Here is an 18,353-nt window from a genome sequence, read left to right as displayed (position 1 = left end):
ATATGGAAAAGTCACATAGGTGGCGTCAAAAATCATTTGCATTGCAATTTCTTGACGAAAAGTCATGACATTAGGTAAACTGAAGCATATACGAAGACCGCGCAGTTTTGGAGCCACATTTTGCATAAAAAAGTTGGCAGTTTTTCACATTCCCTATACTAATATGCGTCCTAAATTTCATGACTTTTTGTCAAAAAAATGGGGGTGTAAATAATTTTTGACTCCAAGAAACACCAAAAACACCACTGTGGGATACATGTTGTTTAAAGTGAAAAAATTCATACTTCTATAGGGGAAGTGGGGGCAAGACCGAGCGCCCATTTAGTGTGAAAACCAATAAAAAATTATTATTTTATTAAAATAAAGTTTTTATTCAATAAGTTTATTGCTTTTTGTAAGAACCTTTATTATTATAAAAAAAAATTAAAAAAATACTGAACAAAAAGAAAAAAATATTTTATATTTTGTTGGTTTCATCTTTAAAAATGGAATCAACTTGAAATAACATATTACACACGTATGCTATATCTTCATGCTATATCTTCATCAGTTCCCACAACAGCACATGCTTCTTGGGTTTACACATGGTGCATTTAACAAAAACGGTCTTACCCCCACTTCCCCTATAATGTTTTTTCTCCGATACCTTACCAATATCTCAAAATCGGATTGTACGATTTCGGTATGTCAATAGAGGCTTTTGTTCAGAATGTTCGGGACTTGGCATCTGCAAAAAAATCGGAAAACTCTAGTTAAACCACTTTATCTACAAATAGTGCGAGTGAAGAGTTAAAAACAAATATATTGTTTTAGTAAGATTTTTTAAAAATATATTTTGCCACGAATAAAAAAGAATGATATTAATTTCAGGTCAATTTCGCTTCACGATTATAACCATCATTTCTTAGGGTTGCCACGTTCTTGCTCCTAGTAGATGAACCCTATTTTTGTATTTAATATAATATGGTAGAAAGAGAACTGAAAGTTTTTCGTGTTTAAAGCAGGGTTGCCTTATCCTTGGTAATTATTTTGTTATTTTTAAATGATCCTAGCTATTATAGGATTAACAAAATTTGAGTTGATCTTACCAAATATTGTAAAAAATTAAGTGCCGTCGCAATTAGTGCTTCTAAATATAGTTTTCCACTTGAATTAGACACTTATTTTAAAAATGGCAACTCTGTGTTTTCTTCTTATTAACAATGAACTTTCATTTGACTCTGATTTCAACCTATAATCTTATGTCATGAGCCACTTAGAAACACTTTATCAAATAGCTGATAAGGTTTTTCCATTTTATAGCTTTTGACCTCTAGAAATAAAAGGAATTTGGCAGTGTTGGTTCCACCCAATCCATATTTCGATAAATTATGAAAAATCAACAAACATGTTTTGTTTTTCAACTTTCGTTTTCTTTCCACGATTATTATTTTTATCAAAGATAATAAAAGCAATGCCGGTGTGCGGTAGGTAGAAAGAAGTTTAAAAAACACCACCTACCTACTTCTTGCCCCAATAGTGATATTTTTATTTTTGAATCTCTCTAAAGAGAACACAGTATAGAATTAAAAAAACCAGAATGGAATTGATATGCTATAAAAGCAATCAAGCCGGTTTTGCTGATAGAGAATAAGTATAAAATTATTAGAAGTTAATGTTGGTTGAGTCTTGAGTAGGTTTTTTTTTCTATAACGTGTCACTTGTGCTGTGATCTTCTTCGAGTTAACATCGTCGCGATCAAATTCTTCTCATATATTTTTATCTTTTAATTTATATATTTTGATAACAATTTTTAAGATGAATTACCTTAAAAAATTACCAATGCGCACGGTATGTAATTTGTTTTCGAATTTTGTACAAAAATTCAGTGTTTTATTGATCATTAAATTTTTGATCTTATTGTGTAGATCGCTCAGGCTCTTCAACGTCAACAATGTGCAGCCTTTTCCGAAGGAGTTGGTATGCTCCCTTTGACTTTTTTAACCGAAGACGAGAAAATGATGAAGGAAACAGGTAAAAATTAAAAAAAAAAAATATTTTTGTGGGTAGAAAGAAAAAGTTACAAAAGTTGGAAAATCGGTTTTAGGTCTAAAATTTTGAGTTAAAGTTTTTTGGAAGAGAAAAAGATATTTTTTTTCAATTTTGATAAAGAATCATTATTTAAATATACTTAAGTTAAATTATATAATAAATTTACTGATGTTATCTTTGTTTGTCTGAATTAAAAAAAAAAATATATTCTAGTCACAAAACATATCATTGTTCGAATCTCAACAATAAGGCAAAATATTATTCAAATTGTATGGCACTTGACGATAACAACTTATTTTTTATTTGCCTTTAGAAGACGAAAATGACGACGTCACAATATCAACGTTATCTGTTTAGTTGTTGTTGTTTATTTATTTTGTTATTTTTGTTCTACTCCGCAAATGGGGGTGTGCCATCCGATTGGCCTTAATCGGACAAACAACGAGCGTGTAGCAAAATAAAAATGTAATAATAAATAACAGGTATTTAACTAATACGTTATCAAAAGTAGGCAGTAGTTTAATGAAAAACAAAATAATAATGATGAAAGTGCTACTTGATTGATCAAAATACCTACTTTTCCTCACGGAAACTGAACATCTCACACGTGGGTATTTTTTGTTTATTTATAGATAACTGCATGTTATTATTTTAACGTCAATTAAATTTTATTATAATTGTTATTGGTTTGTCAATCAAATATTTAATCAATAGGAAAGTTGTTTTTTTTAGCGATTCATATCATGTTTGTTTGGAACTTTGTTTAAAAAATATTTTGAATGAAGTAGAAGTAAGGGGTTAAGGGGCACTTACCGTGAAAGTTAAGTAAACAATAAAATAAAAGTAAGAATCGCGTTTAAAACATAAACAGTTTTTACTTGCGATATAGGTACTACAACTTTATATACATTAGGGTGTTCCTTAGTAAAAAAAATATTGGGGACGTCCCCTAGATTGGTTCAAAATCACAAAAAAAAAATGACTTAAATTTTTAAAATTTTTATTTCTAACCCTTCCTGACCCTATTTCATTAAGAACCTTTTTTGTTTTGTTTTTTTCAATTTTTCCTCTCTTTACTTTTATACTTTCATATACGGTATCATACGTATAATAATATCATGCGTGTTAAACGTATAAATGATCAAACATCCGCCATTTACTGAACACTGGACAGAGAATATCGCTTTTGCTGTAGTAACAACCAGTACAAACTTTTTTTATTTTTCTTTTTATTAAGTTTTTTTTTCGAAAATCATTATTAACGGTAGCTGCTAATGAACCGTTTTTTTCTATACAGAAGCATTTAAATACAAGCCAATTTTTATTTTTTGCAAAGTTCGAACACCGGACATTGACTTTTTCTGATTGATTTGATTAATAAATTAGATACTACAAAATGGCATACCAATTTTATTTTAAAACATTTTTTTCAAAAATTTATAAAAAATTAGTTTTTAAAAAACGACTCTAAAGATTTAGAAATTTTTTTTTCCGAAAATGATTCATTATAAAAAAAATTAAACTGAATACTTTTTTTGGATCTCAATTTGATCTAAAGAGTTGTTTTTTTTTTTTCATTTGAGGAACGAATTTTATGTTTTCTTTTAAATTTTCATAAACCTACATTTTTAACTAAATTTGTATAAAAAAGTTTTACGAATTTTGCGACCCAGTCGTGCATTATATTTTTAACGGAATGTATTAAAAAATGATTTTTTACAAACTTAATAAGGATATTTTTTTTATTTCAATTTCTGATATGATTTGAAAGTTGCCATGTCTAAAAACCTCAATAGCTCTTACTTGCATTAAGAACCTGACTTTAAAATAAAATTATACTATGTAAAACTGCACTGCCATATGTAAAACTAAGAAAAACTTTTGATACGTTGATTTTAGTTAAAAACAACTTACATACATGAAACATAAGTTGAAACATAGTAAAAATGTTTTAAAATTTTTGTTAGTCTTCAGCTTCAGTTGCAGTTTATCACAGTTATTTATAGCAGTGATGGTAAAACATTCGCCTAGTTGTGGCTGCCAATTTTGTCCTTATTTTTTTTTTTAATTTGTGTTTTTATTTTTTCAAAGTTGAAGCTTCCTTAATTTAAGGATGTTATATAGTTCAAAAGCACTTTAAACTAACTCTGTTCTACCTTTTTTTGTACATTATTATCACCTTCAACGCAAAATCATTCCGAAAAATATTTAAATCAAAATAGTTTTCGTTGATTTCAAGTTGTTTTTTCCCTCAGTGTACATTTCTTTAAGGCAGCATGGGCAGTTCACCGGGGCTACTAACAGATGCAAGAACCCAAAAAGAATTTCTGTAAACCAAAACTTGTTCCGAGACTTTGGTCCGCAGATATCTGCATTATGTACCTATCTGAGAATGAGAGAAAAAAAAAATTAAATGCAAATAATTTAGAAACCAGACCTCCAAGAAACTTTTAGTGTTCAATTATGAATAGATTTAAAAAGACCTTTCTTTTGACGTCTCACTAGATGGATTTTGAGGAAATTTTTCAAAACGCATTTTTTGGTACCCTTAGAATTTTTTTCAAAAAAAAAAAACAAAATAGATTTGCACTTTTTCTACCTGAATGCATAAACATAATAGTCTTATTGATTCTAACAAAACTGCATTTTTTGTTTTTCCCTAAAAATGCGAAGAACGGAAATATAGCGTTGTCGTTTTTGCAAAAATTGACATATCATAAGCCAATTTTGATCAGAATTTACAGACTGGCATTTCTAATCATTTTAAGTGTACCTAAAATGTAAAACAAAACTTAAAAAAGTGTTTTTTTCAATTTAATTTTCTAACTTTATATATAATTTAATTATATATATTTTTTGTTTTTTTGTTTTTTTGTTTTTTTCTCTCAACATAACAAAATCTTAAATTTCCAATAGATAAATATTTAAGATAAAGATAGTTTAAACTACAAGAGCAAGTATGTGCGACCCAGTCGTGCATTTTATTTTATTTACAAGTTATAGCAAAAATGATACACACAATAAACCTAAAATTATTTGAAGTGACTTGAGCATTCTTTATGTCATTGTGTCAATATTAAAATATAATTGTTATTTAATAGTTTATTCTAGACATGTTGCGTCTAGCTATATTTATTCAATGTTCTTCTAATTGAATATTCGTTTATCGTTATAGGCTTCGCCATTATGTCAATATTAATTTATTAATACTGTAACGATGAATTACCGAACTACTTTTAAGATAAAAGTCTGAACACACTACCTGCTACAGTAAAGGTAGAAATGTGAACGGACCTTTAGTAATTAAGAAACTACCCTCTGAACACATCCAAAGAAATTCCCTCGACTGCTGAATATCCCAAAATATCCCACTGGACTGGAAGTATGAAGCGCCCCCTCTTGGAAAGGAAGCTTCGAGAAGCAAAGACGAGAACCTTCGAAGACATTCTCGAATTCCGAATTTCAGGTATAAAAGGGCAGCGTGGACACCGACCGGAGACAGTTTAATCTTGAATGTGAAAGAGTACAGTACAAAGTGAAATAAAGTGTTGGAGATTGTTAGTAGTAAATAAAGTGATTGAAAAGTGTGTTTGTTTGAGCGAATAATAAAAGTAAATTGATTTGAAATAAAGTGTGTTCTTATTTGAACGGAAAGATAAGTGGAAGTTAAAATAAACGAAATAAGTTTTATTGTGAACCCGGAATAAAACATTACATTGGTGTCAGAAAAGTGGAATAAAACTTATTTATTTGTGCGAATCAGATAATTTCGCGAATAAAATAAAAAGTGCGCGTGTGTTTTAACAATAAACAAAGTGTAAAACATTTTGAAATAAGTAAAAGTGCTCGCGTTTTGAAAAGTTAAAATGGGTAAGACATTGAATCAGTTAAGTTTGACTGAGCTGAAGGCGGAATTAACTAAACGAGGTCTTCCTACTGCTGGATCGAAAAATGACCTCATTATTCGCCTGCAGGATTATTTAACCCAGAAAAACGAAGATTTGGATACATTTCAATTCGAAGTTGAAATGGTAGAAGAACGAGTAAGTACTAGTTCCGATATGTCATCCATGATGGCTGTTCTCCTTGCAAAATTTGAAGAACAGAAAGATCAAATGGAACAGCAACGTAAAGAACAAAAGGATGAACAGAAAAATCTTCTTGAACAAATTGAGACACAACGCAATGAACAAAGAGAGCAAATGGAACAACAACGAACAGAGCAAAAGAGTGAACAACAGAATCTTCTCGAAAAAATTGAGAAACAACGTACCGAGCAAAAGAGTGAACAACAGAATCTTCTCGAAAAAATGGAGAAACATCTAGAAGAACATCGCGATGAGCAAAAGAATCTTCTAGAAGAACAGAAAAATCTTTTAGAGGGAAAGCTTGGTGATTTCGAGAAGAAGTTCACTGCTCTTGACGAGCGTATTGAAGAAAACAAAGAAAAGCTGTTGGCAATGGACACAAAGTTCGAAGAGAAATTCCAAGACATTACTAAAGAGTTGGACAAGGTTCGAAAAATTAAGGCCCGAGAAAGTTCTGGTGAGTATTCAAAGAAGAAGGAAATGCATCCACCAACCTTTGATGGACAAAGTTCTTGGTCGATCTACAAGAAACAGTTTGAGGCAGCTGCCACAACAAATGGCTGGGATGACGAAGACAAATGTATAGCGCTGACTCTTGCTCTTAGAGGTCCTGCTGCTGAGTTGTTACAAACTTTACCACCAGAAAAGAATGGTAACTTTAACGCTCTTGTCCAGGTCATTGAAAAACGCTTTGGAGATGGCCATATGCAGGAAGTCTTCCGCGTCCAACTCAATACAAGAGTCCAGAAAAGAGGAGAAACTCTGCAACAACTCCAAGCAGATATTGAAAGGTTAGCTCATCTGGCATATCCGACAGCAGGAGACGACATTATCAATCAGTTTGCGACAGAAGCCTTTGTACGTGCTGTATCTGATATAAATCTTCAGCGAGCAATTCGAACAGCTGGAAAACGTTCCCTTCCTGAAGCATTAGCGTTTGCACTGACTATGGAAGCAGCAGAACAGGCTTCTCAAGGCGTTCATCGGGTAAGAGAAGTTGCAGTGGAAGAATGCTCTTGTCAAAAACTCGCATTCCAAAGAAACCAGAGGGACGGAGCTGCTCGATGCTGGAACTGTAACAAGACCGGACATCTCCAGCGGCAGTGCAGATTGCCACCAAGAAGAACTGCTTGCCAACACTGTGGAAACAGGAATATTGCCCAACAACAGGTAAGCGATACAACTAACACTCATGCTCATCTTGATTCCCATTCGGGAAAACGAGTAAGAACCAACTTCGAGGGGCAGAAGCTGGTTTCTGGTATCAATGGCTCCAGAACCACAATTCAAGTCTCACAGACTAAACGAGACAACAAAAGTCTGACAGTGGAAGCGACCATAAACAACAAACAACACGTGGCTACAATTGACACCGGTGCCACCGCCTCTATTGTACGAAGAGACTTGGTGAAGATGACATGGCTACATAACACCAACAGCTACCGTCTGAAGACCGCCACAGGAGAAGCAGCAAGGGTGTACGGTGAAGTTCGTCTTACGATCCGTATGGCAGAACTAAAGTTTTCGCATGTGTTTTTGGTGGCAGATATATGTGACGAGTGCATCATTGGAATCGACTTCATGAAGGAGCATGGAATCATTTTGGATATCGGTAATCAAGTCCTGAAATACAGAAATGTAGAGATTCCAATGGTCTATGGCACTGAAAACTCGACAACAATTAGAACTGTCATCAAAGAAGACATGTGCCTGCCTCCTTCTTCAGAAGTTTTTGTGTGGACCAAGTTAAAGGGGAACTTTGGAAGCCATCGATACCTCATGGTTGAACCAGAAGTTGAGCAAAGTTCCGAAAACATCATCATCGGGAAGACTCTTGTGGCACCAAAGAACAACATGGTACCTGTACGGATACTTAACATCAAACCGTACCCAATCAAGCTTAAGAAAGGAGAAGTTGTTGGGCAATGTGAATCTGTGGCCGCAATAACTAAGATCAACGAGGTGGACACACAGATGACTATGAACTCGGAGAAACTAAAGACTCAAATTCTTAAATCAGACAACTTGAGTCAACATCAGCTTAATGTTGCGGGAAGGCTTCTTCACGAATATTCGGATATCTTCTCTTCACCCAGCGGGCAGTACGGCCGAACACAACTGGTGCAGCATCGAATCGATACAGGAGACGCTAGGCCGATTCGTCAACCAGCAAGACGTCTCCCCTTGGCCAAACAAAGTGAAGTTGAAGAAATGATATCGACAATGAAGAAAGACGGGCTGATCGAAAATTCCAAAAGCCCTTGGGCATCACCGGTAGTTCTCGTCAAAAAGAAGGATGGAAGCACTCGATTTTGTGTCGACTACCGCAGGCTGAATGATGTGACGAAGAAAGACAGCTACCCACTGCCAAGAATCAGCGATACTCTAGATGCAATGGAAGGAGCACAATGGTTTTCGACTTTGGATTTGAAGAGTGGCTACTGGCAGGTAGAAATCCATCCAGAAGATCGAGAAAAGACGGCTTTCTCCACAGGAAATGGTCTGTGGCAGTTCAATGTCATGCCGTTTGGGCTATGTAATGCCCCAGCTACTTTTGAGCGCTTAATGGAGTGCGTTTTAAATGGATTAACCTGGAAATCTTGCCTAGTCTATTTGGATGATGTCATCGTTTACGGGAAAACATTTGATGACCATTGTGAAAACCTAAAGGCTGTATTCCAGAGGCTACGAGAAGCACATCTTAAGTTAAATCCAAAGAAATGTGCACTTTTCAAGACCGAGGTTAAATATTTGGGGCATATCATCTCATCCCAAGGAGTAATGACTGATCCAGAAAAAGTTGACACTGTGAAGAATTGGCCAACCCCTCAGGACAAGCATCAACTTCGGAGTTTCCTCGGTCTGGCAACGTACTATCGACGGTTCGTGAAGGATTTTGCGAGAATCGCCAAAAGCTTGCACCAGCTTACGGAGAAGGGTAAACCCTTTAAATGGTCAGGTGAGTGTGAGAAAAGCTTTCAGGAACTGAAGCTACGGTTATGTGAAGCTCCTGTGTTGGCCTATCCGACTCCAGGCAAACAATTCATCATTGACGCAGATGCAAGTAATGTTGGAGTTGGTGCTGTTTTATCGCAAGTTCATGACGGAGAAGAAAAGGTCGTTGCCTATTTCAGCAAGGTACTCTCGAAACAAGAAAGAAACTATTGCGTGACCAGAAGGGAACTTCTAGCTCTGGTATTGGCAACAAAGCACTTCCATAAGTACATCTATGGACAGAAGTTCCTTCTTCGCACAGATCATGGTGCACTAAATTGGCTTTTGAACTTCAAAAATCCAGAGGGTCAAGTAGCAAGATGGATCGAGATACTCCAGACGTATCAATGTCAGATTCAACATCGAAGAGGAAAGCTACATTCAAATGCAGACGCATTATCTCGGCGCCCGTGCAAGCAAGACTGCAAGCATTGCACACGGCTAGAGGAAAAGGAAGTTGTCGCTGTAAGAAGAACGAGAGCTGATCCCATTTGCGGCTGGAGTAATGAAGAACTCAGGATGGCCCAACAGGAAGATTCGGACATCGAACCCATCCTTGCATGGAAGGAACATGAAGAGAAACCAGAATGGGCCGACATCTCCGACCGAAGCCCCAATCTCAAAGCATATTGGGCACAATGGGACTCACTTCATGTGCAAGAAGGGTTACTCAGGCGTAAGTGGGAATCCGCAGATGGTAAATCTTATGTAATGCAACTAATCGTACCTCAGTCAAAGGTTAATGATGTTCTCCGAGAGATGCACGAGGGAACTTCTGGAGGCCATTTAGGCATCAACAAGACGCTGGAAAAGGTACGCCAGCAATTCTACTGGTTACGTATGAGAGAAGACGTTGAAAAGTGGTGCCGAAAATGTGATACTTGTGCCGCTAGCAAAGGACCAGCTAGAAAAATGCAAAGCACGATGCATCAGTACAATGTGGGCACACCTTTTGAGAGGATTGCAATAGACGTGGCAGGTCCTTTTCCCGAAACCAACAAAGGAAACCGGTATATCCTCGTAGTGATGGATTACTTCAGCAAGTGGCCTGAGGCATTTGCCATCCCAAACCAGGAAACCAAAACAGTTGTGGATAAGATTGTCTTTCATTGGGTGAGCAGGTTCGGAGTACCCATGGAACTTCATTCCGACCAAGGAAGGAACTTCGAATCTAAGATTTTTCAAGAGGTTTGCTCACTCCTTGGCATCAAGAAGACGCGAACAACACCGCTTCATCCACAATCTGATGGGATGGTTGAGCGATTTAACAGGACACTTAAAGAACACCTGTCAAAAGTAGTCAACGATAATCAACGAGACTGGGATCGACATATTCCATTATTCTTGATGGCTTATAGAAGTGCAACACATAGTTCCACTGGACATACACCATCGGAAGTCCTTTTTGGTTCTACAATACGGCTGCCAAGTGAGATAAAATTCGGATGTGTTCCAAATGAGCCACAGGAAATAGATGAGTATGTTGATAACCTGAAAGAAACACTGGCTGACATTCACCAACGGACAAGGACAAATATAAAAGCGTCTAGTGACAGGATGAAAACAAGATATGACGCGCGAGCGACAGCAACAGGGTTTCAAGAAGGAGAACTTGTGTGGTTTTACAATCCCCACCGACAAAAGGGACTATCACCGAAGCTACAACAAAACTGGGAAGGCCCTTACACAGTAATAACCAGAATCAACGACGTGGTTTACCGTATACAGAGAGGGGTAAGAGGCAAATTAAAGGTAGTTCATTGTGACCGTTTACATCGTTATAATGGTAGAAGTAGCAATGGAGTTGTTCGGGACGAACAATCCTAAGAGGGGGGCAATGTAACGATGAATTACCGAACTACTTTTAAGATAAAAGTCTGAACACACTACCTGCTACAGTAAAGGTAGAAATGTGAACGGACCTTTAGTAATTAAGAAACTACCCTCTGAACACATCCAAAGAAATTCCCTCGACTGCTGAATATCCCAAAATATCCCACTGGACTGGAAGTATGAAGCGCCCCCTCTTGGAAAGGAAGCTTCGAGAAGCAAAGACGAGAACCTTCGAAGACATTCTCGAATTCCGAATTTCAGGTATAAAAGGGCAGCGTGGACACCGACCGGAGACAGTTTAATCTTGAATGTGAAAGAGTACAGTACAAAGTGAAATAAAGTGTTGGAGATTGTTAGTAGTAAATAAAGTGATTGAAAAGTGTGTTTGTTTGAGCGAATAATAAAAGTAAATTGATTTGAAATAAAGTGTGTTCTTATTTGAACGGAAAGATAAGTGGAAGTTAAAATAAACGAAATAAGTTTTATTGTGAACCCGGAATAAAACATTACAATACATTCGAGTGTAGGTAAATCTGCTTTGATTTAAATAGAATTTTTAAACTCCATTAGGTCGCTCGTACTTACTCTTTAATTAACTTAAAACATTGCAGAAATATTAGTAAAATTTAGTTAGGTATAGACACTTTAGGAAAAGCGAAATAAAAATAGAAGAATTAAACTCGAGCGTAAAAATCAAATTTGAAATAATAATAACTTAACCGATTTTAACCAAATCATATAATAAAACGGCAAACACTTATTTTGTGGTACAAAATACGCGGCCCACAAAAACCGAAGGGGCATAAATTATATACCGAACGATAGGAAATTTTATCTAGATGTGCAGAATGTATACTTTTTTTTATTTTTTTTTACCGAAATAGATAAAAATAATAAATTAAAATTGAGAAAAAAAAAACAAAAACAAATGTGCTGAACCACGCAATCTCCCTTCAGTAAGTGGAAACTTCTAAAAGCAAAGACGAGAACCTTCGAAGACATTCTCGAATTTCGAATAAAATTAAGTGTTGCATATTCTTAGTAGTAAATTAAGTAATTTATATAGTGTGCTTATTTGAGCATAAATAAAAGTTACAATTGGCACTCGAATTTTGAGTGCGGGGTCGGCTAGTTCTGATAAATATGGTTTTTTTTTTCTGTTTTCCAGTTGCTAAACTTGCCAAAGAAACTATTGCTCCATTGGTAAAGAAAATGGACGAAGAACATCAATTCGATCAATCAGTTGTTGATGCTGTTTTCCAAAATGGTCTTATGGGAATGGAAATCGATACTGAACTTGGTGGAAGTGGTTGTAATTTCTTCACAACCATTTTGGTAGTTGAAGAACTATCCAAAGTTGATCCTGCTGTTGCTGCATTTGTTGATATTCATAATACACTTGTTAATTCTTTGATGATGAAAGTTGGCACTAAGGAGCAAAAGGAAAAATATCTTCCTAAATTAGCTCAGGAATATGTAAGTGAAAAATGTTATTAAAAGTCCTAACAGAAAAAGTGTATAGGTTAAATTTTTAAGGCTGGAAGTTTTGCTTTGACTGAACCATCTTCAGGATCTGATGCATTTTCTCTAAAGACAATTGCTAAGAAAGATGGAAACGATTATGTTATCAATGGAACAAAAATGTGGATTTCTAACTCAGATGTTGCTGGAGTATTCTTGGTTTTTGCTAACGCTAAGCCAGAAGCTGTAAGATTATATCAATTTTTTTGGAGAAAAGAACAAAAATATAAATTTTTTGTATTTTGTTTAGGGTTACAAAGGTATTACAACATTTATCGTAGACCGTGATACCCCCGGTCTAAGTGTTGGCAAGAAAGAAGACAAATTGGGTATCCGTGCTTCCGGTACCTGCATGGTCAATTTTGACAACGTACGTGTCCCTGAGGAAAACATTTTGGGTGAATTCGGCAAAGGATACCAATATGCAGCTGGTTTCTTAAATGAAGGTCGCATTGGTATTGGCGCCCAAATGATTGGCTGTGCTCAAGGCTGTTTCGATGCTACTATTCCATATTTGATGGATCGCAAACAATTCGGTCAGGAAATCTACAATTTCCAATCGATGCAACATCAAATTGCAACTGTTGCAACTGAAATTGAAGCTGCTCGTTTGTTGACATACAATGCTGCCCGTTTACAAGAACAAGGTCGTCCATTTTTGAAAGAAGCTGCTATGGCTAAATATTATGCTTCGGAAGTTGCTCAGAGAGCTACAATTAAGTGCATTGATTGGATGGGTGGAGTTGGATTTACTCGGGATTTCCCACAAGAGAAATTCTATCGTGATGTTAAAATTGGAGCAATTTATGAAGGAACAACAAACATGCAATTGAGTACTATTGCAAAGGTTATTAAGAAGGAATATTCTTCTTAAGTTTATTTGAGCTTGATTTAATTCAAGCTTGTGATAGATTTTTTGATATAATGATGAAGGTGGCAATGTGAGGTATTTTTTAATTTAAAATGTTTTGCTACCCATGCTCATATACTATACAATCAATGATGCAATATAAAAGTTTTTTGTTTTAAAATTAAATTTAAGTTTTAAAGTTTTAATATTTTTTTTAAACGAAAATTAAAAAAAAGTAGATATATTATATTTTGTAATCGTAACAGATTTTAAAAGTGCATTTACTAGTTAAGTCTTACATTTTAACATAAATATTGTTGTCAATTTTTTATAAAAATAATAAAATCAAGCTACTCAAAATAATAACAAATATTTCTGTGTCGTTACAATTTCAGATGAGAATACTTTCCTGTTTCATACTTTAAAGAATGTGGTTTTAGAGCAGTATTTTTTTAATTTTGAACTTATTTTTATATTATAATTATTTCCTTTTAGAGTATATGTATGTGGAAGCTTTGATTGATAAACAAGTGTTTTAGAAAAATGTGCAGAAAACTTCATTGTACTTCGGAAAAAAAGGAGAAACTGGATCAATATTTCTCACTGGTAAATTGCATATTAATGCATTTGATCGACTCAACCATGCATCGAAAATAGTAAAAGATTAGTTTTCGAATTAACCAATCAATTTTTTCAAATTATCGTAAGCGCCAAATTAAAGAATGAATTATGGACAGCATATAATAATTGTATTTTTCCAACACTAAGAACGAATAAGATATAACTTTTTTATGTTAATCTAATCAACAATTGCTCACACATTCACATCAAAATTGTCTCCAATAAGTCTAAAAACGAAAGAAATTAAAGATTTTTCTATAAACAAAATTATCGTAAGTGCCTTGTCGGTTACGATAATTTGGCGAGAAGGGCTCGATATAACATTGATGAGATTAAAGCTAAAAATTGGCAATACTAAAAAAATTTGTTTTTTGAAAATGTGAATGAGTAAGAAATATTTGTCTTAAAATTTTGAGAAAAATTGGTTCACTCTTCGACGAAAACGAATTTGAAACAAAATTTGTGTCTCTTACATAAAAATAAAAAAAAAATCTTTTTAAGCTCTTCCTAACAGAAAACTAAAAGTTTCTTGGATGTCTGGTTCCTGAGATATTTCGAACTAAACATTTTTGTTTCTTTCTTTTTCTTACATTCCGAAGCCGATATCTTTTGACCAAAGTCTCGAAACAAGTTTTGGATTACAGATATGAGTTCACAGTGAACAGGCATTTTGTCATATGCATTCTGGCGAAAAAAATTAAAAGTTTATTTTTTTCAGATTTTTGAGAAAAAATCAAGGTTATAACCCCTTGATAAAAAAAATGAATTTTCAAAAATTTCCTCCAAATTCAACGAGTGAGATATCAAAAGAAAGGTCTCTTTAAACTCTATTCATAACTGAAAAATAAAAGATTTTTGTTATAAATTAAAAAATTTTGCATGGGAAGTAAACTTTCTAAGCGAGATATAAAAAAAAAACAAAAAAAAAATCAACTTTTAGAATAAACTTTCTCTAAAAAAAATGCAAAGCCTGAGGTAAGAAAAACAAGCTCTTAAAAAGCTAAGGAAGCAAAAGGAATACAAGGAATGGATTGGACTGATATAATTGATATGCCAAAAACTGATTTGGGAAATTAAAACTAAAGCATTTTGAGGCAGAACAACCTCAGCACTGTGGAGCACTGTGATGTATTAGACTGAGCCAAATGTTATACTTTTAATTTAACTGTTATCAAGGGTATTTATAAACATTGTCTAACTTTAGACAACAACTGTTTAAATTTGAGTGGATTGTCTTAGCCATTTATAACAGTGGTCTGCAAGGCAATCCTCCTTTTAATGAAACTATAATTTTCCAAAGGATTTTTGTGTGCTGATTTCGAATCCGAAGTCAAAATTGGCCTAGCACATCACGTTTTTAAGATATTCCCGTTAGAAAATCTCGAAAACCCATGTTTTTGCTGTTTTCGAAGCAATATTTTGGCGTAATGTAAACTTTTTCAAATAAACTAGTCACAGTTTATAAAAAAACTTATTTTTTTTTTTTTCAAATTCATGACAGTAAAAAATGTAATATTTTGTGTTTTTTTTGTTGTGGATTGCAATATTTTAAATTTTTCATACATTTTTTGAATCCATAGGTACGTACATATTTCTTGAAAAAAAGCGAAAACGATCAATTTTCATCAAAAAAAGGAAAAAAACTTTTTTCACACGCTATTGAATCAATTTTTTTCAATGACAACCTATAAAAAATTTTATATCATGTGAAAGCTTATTATTTCACCTTTCTCATGACGGTTCAATCTTATTTCTGAGATGACTACAAAAGAAGTTAGAATTTTTTAAAGCCAACCACGTCGAAATAACACACTGAGATTACAGTACTTCCCTCACTGCAACGCACTGGTGACTCGTCATGGGCAACAGATGCCCACAGGTATTTTGAGGTATTTCTGAAGTTTTTTAATTTACCATTGTAAAGCTTGTAGTTAATGTAGCGTTATGTGTGATATATCAAATGAAAGGTAATATTATCAGGATGCTCAATAAAGATAAATCAAATTTTTGTAAGCTCCAGATCAAAAGATGTAACGTGTTGAAAAATAGAGTTTTATTTTACCGATATTTCAAATTTGTCATTACAAAATTAATTGAAACTTTGTACAAATATAGTCTTGCTTATTATCTATCTACACTGTATTTCATTTCATTCATTTATCTATTGAAGAAAAAAAGATAAAAATAAAAAACTGTTAAAAACGGCCAAAAAACTTGGGACAAAAAAAATTGTTTTTTACGTTATTCGGTCAAAAATTGATTTAAAAATTCAAAAGTTTGTACATGCATGCGCATGATTAAAACCTATATTTCCTATAAATTTGAGATTTTTTGCAGACTTTTAAAAATTCCCAAAAAATAAAGGACTACTCAAAAATGTCCCTAAAAATTAGGTTGTTTTTCAAAAATTTTTATTTCAAAATACAGGGCCTATGAAAAAAATCGGTTTTAGACCCCTAATTTTTTTTTTAAATATCTTTCTTATGGTGTAACTAAAATTTCTGTGCAAAATTTTGCGTACCTCTAAATTAGTCTTTTGTCGAAGATCTATGACTGCAAAAAAACCCTCACAACTTGGTTTTGAAATTTTTTTGAATTTTTTCAATACCTTTTTTAACTATTGAATAAATTTGTCTATCATTTAAAAAAAAAGTCAACTCTTTACGACTTACCGTTTAGAAAATAGCCTCTTTTTTCAATGTCGTGCTACCCCTATTTACCCTATAAAATCTTGAATTTTTTTTGCCTTAAACCTTCTCCTCTTATGCCTCTTTGATTTCAAAAAAAAAATTAAGAAAATGAGTCAGTCTGTGTGGCCGGTTAGCGAACGTACACAAAACCAAACTTTAATATATATAATAGATAAAACACGTATAAATTGTTTTAATGTATTTTATTATAGTTTTCTTTGCATATTTGACTTTTTACGGGCGTTGAGATTTTACATTTCCCTAAATTAAGGTGTTTTTGTTCATGTGGGATTTACTAAAAACTGCAGGATTTCAATATTTTTGCTGTTTTTGTCAATTAGTATCTTAAAATGTGTGTGAACTTTAATTAATAAATACAAATTTGTTGTCATATGATAGATCATGTTATGAAAAATAAGTCCTCCCTCCAAATTTGAGATCAATACGAATATTAGTTTTATTTTTGTACTAGGTCAACCGAATCTAAAAGGGTTACTTTCTACACTACTCATATTTTTCAAAAATCATTAAAAAAAAAATGGTACGTGCTAGAATTTTTCTAAAACCAGATTTAGATTCAGGAAAGTCAAATCTTTCATAATTTTAAAAAATTATTTTAAGGAGAAAAAAAAAGATAAATTTTGCAGACTAGTGTAATGTGATATTCATTTTAATTAAATAAAAATATTTTTCCCACAATTTGATAAAAAAGACAATGTCTAATTTAACAAAAATGAACATTTTCTAAAAAATGTCTGAAAATGAGCACTTTATGTCTTATGTTAAACCTCTTTGCTATAAATGTCGTAGTGCAATAAGTTTACACTGTCAATATGGACTATTATAAAGAAAGCTTCAAAATAGTGTTTTGTAATGAATTAAGAACTTCGTAGAATTTCCGATGAACTCGTTACAGTGACAAAAATTAAAACAAATCGAAGTAGTTTTCTTAAACCGGTAAGTAAGAGTTTCCAAAGCTGATAAGGGCAAGCACTTTTGTCGTGGCCTCGGGGGGTTTTAATAAAATTTATGATTGATACATAGGTAAGACCCATTTTCTTCATTTTCATCGTGTAAGCCAATTATACTTCCAAAGCATGCATAAACATTAAAAACAAATGTCTTTGAACTATTAAAACCAAATATTTTACATGTGAGTTCATTATTTCATATAGATTTTATAGTTCACCTCTTATGTTTACAAATATTATAAGCTTTTACACCCCCAAACTGCTGTATAAAGGTAAGTTACTATAAGCTTTTTTATTCAGCACTTTTCTCTCTTACTCTCACTTTTTGAGTATAATATAAGCTGAATGAACACAACACACCATATCAACACCACCCTTATTTGATTATATTTGATATCCTTTAGTGAATTTGGTTAAAGATTTTTTGTTTTTTTTGATATCGAAATGTGTGCACGGTTGAAAAAGAATCGGTATAAATCCCTTCATTTTCAAAAAATCTACCACACTGCGCTCAGTCGGAAGCCGGTTAGGTGCTGTTTGTTGTAATTAAACAAAAAATAAATAAACGAAATTATTGATTTTATTATAAGAAAAAAAAAAAAAAAACACTCTTAAGTTTGTTTTTGTTTTTTTTAGATTAAATGTTACATATATCAAAAAAGTTAATTCTAGCCAATTAAAATAATTAAGTAAATTTTTAAAAAGCAAACATAAATTCAAGGATCAGTTAAAAAAAAATAAAAGTACCTTTTCT

General features: G+C 33.4%; 1 protein-coding gene across 1 annotated transcript; it reads left to right on the top strand.

Annotated features, from left to right (window-relative positions):
* The first annotated feature begins 1,664 nt into the window (after positions 1 to 1,664).
* LOC129918869 (short/branched chain specific acyl-CoA dehydrogenase, mitochondrial) lies at positions 1,665 to 13,407 on the top strand. The gene is made up of 5 exons (XM_055999614.1): positions 1,665 to 1,830; positions 1,908 to 2,013; positions 12,115 to 12,422; positions 12,483 to 12,653; positions 12,718 to 13,407. Exons 1-5 carry the CDS (start codon positions 1,798 to 1,800, stop codon positions 13,339 to 13,341), a joined length of 1,242 nt encoding a protein of 413 aa, XP_055855589.1. The 5' UTR covers positions 1,665 to 1,797; the 3' UTR covers positions 13,342 to 13,407.
* Positions 13,408 to 18,353: the final 4,946 nt, after the last annotated feature.

Source organism: Episyrphus balteatus, chromosome 4 (assembly GCF_945859705.1).
Source record: "Episyrphus balteatus chromosome 4, idEpiBalt1.1, whole genome shotgun sequence".
Taxonomy (NCBI): domain Eukaryota; kingdom Metazoa; phylum Arthropoda; class Insecta; order Diptera; family Syrphidae; genus Episyrphus; species Episyrphus balteatus.
Note: the sequence above shows the minus strand (reverse complement) of the source record. Positions and strands in the feature narration are given on the sequence as shown.

What these genes read in the sequence shown, in the direction of transcription:
- LOC129918869 (XM_055999614.1), top strand. Translation starts at nt 1,798, where the DNA reads ATGAATTACCTTAAAAAATTACCAATGCGCACG. An exon ending in AAAAATTACCAATGCGCACG is followed by an intron (nt 1,831 to 1,907) that starts GTATGTAATTTG and finishes CTTATTGTGTAG; the next exon opens with ATCGCTCAGGCTCTTCAACG. An exon ending in CTAAATTAGCTCAGGAATAT is followed by an intron (nt 12,423 to 12,482) that starts GTAAGTGAAAAA and finishes TAAATTTTTAAG; the next exon opens with GCTGGAAGTTTTGCTTTGAC.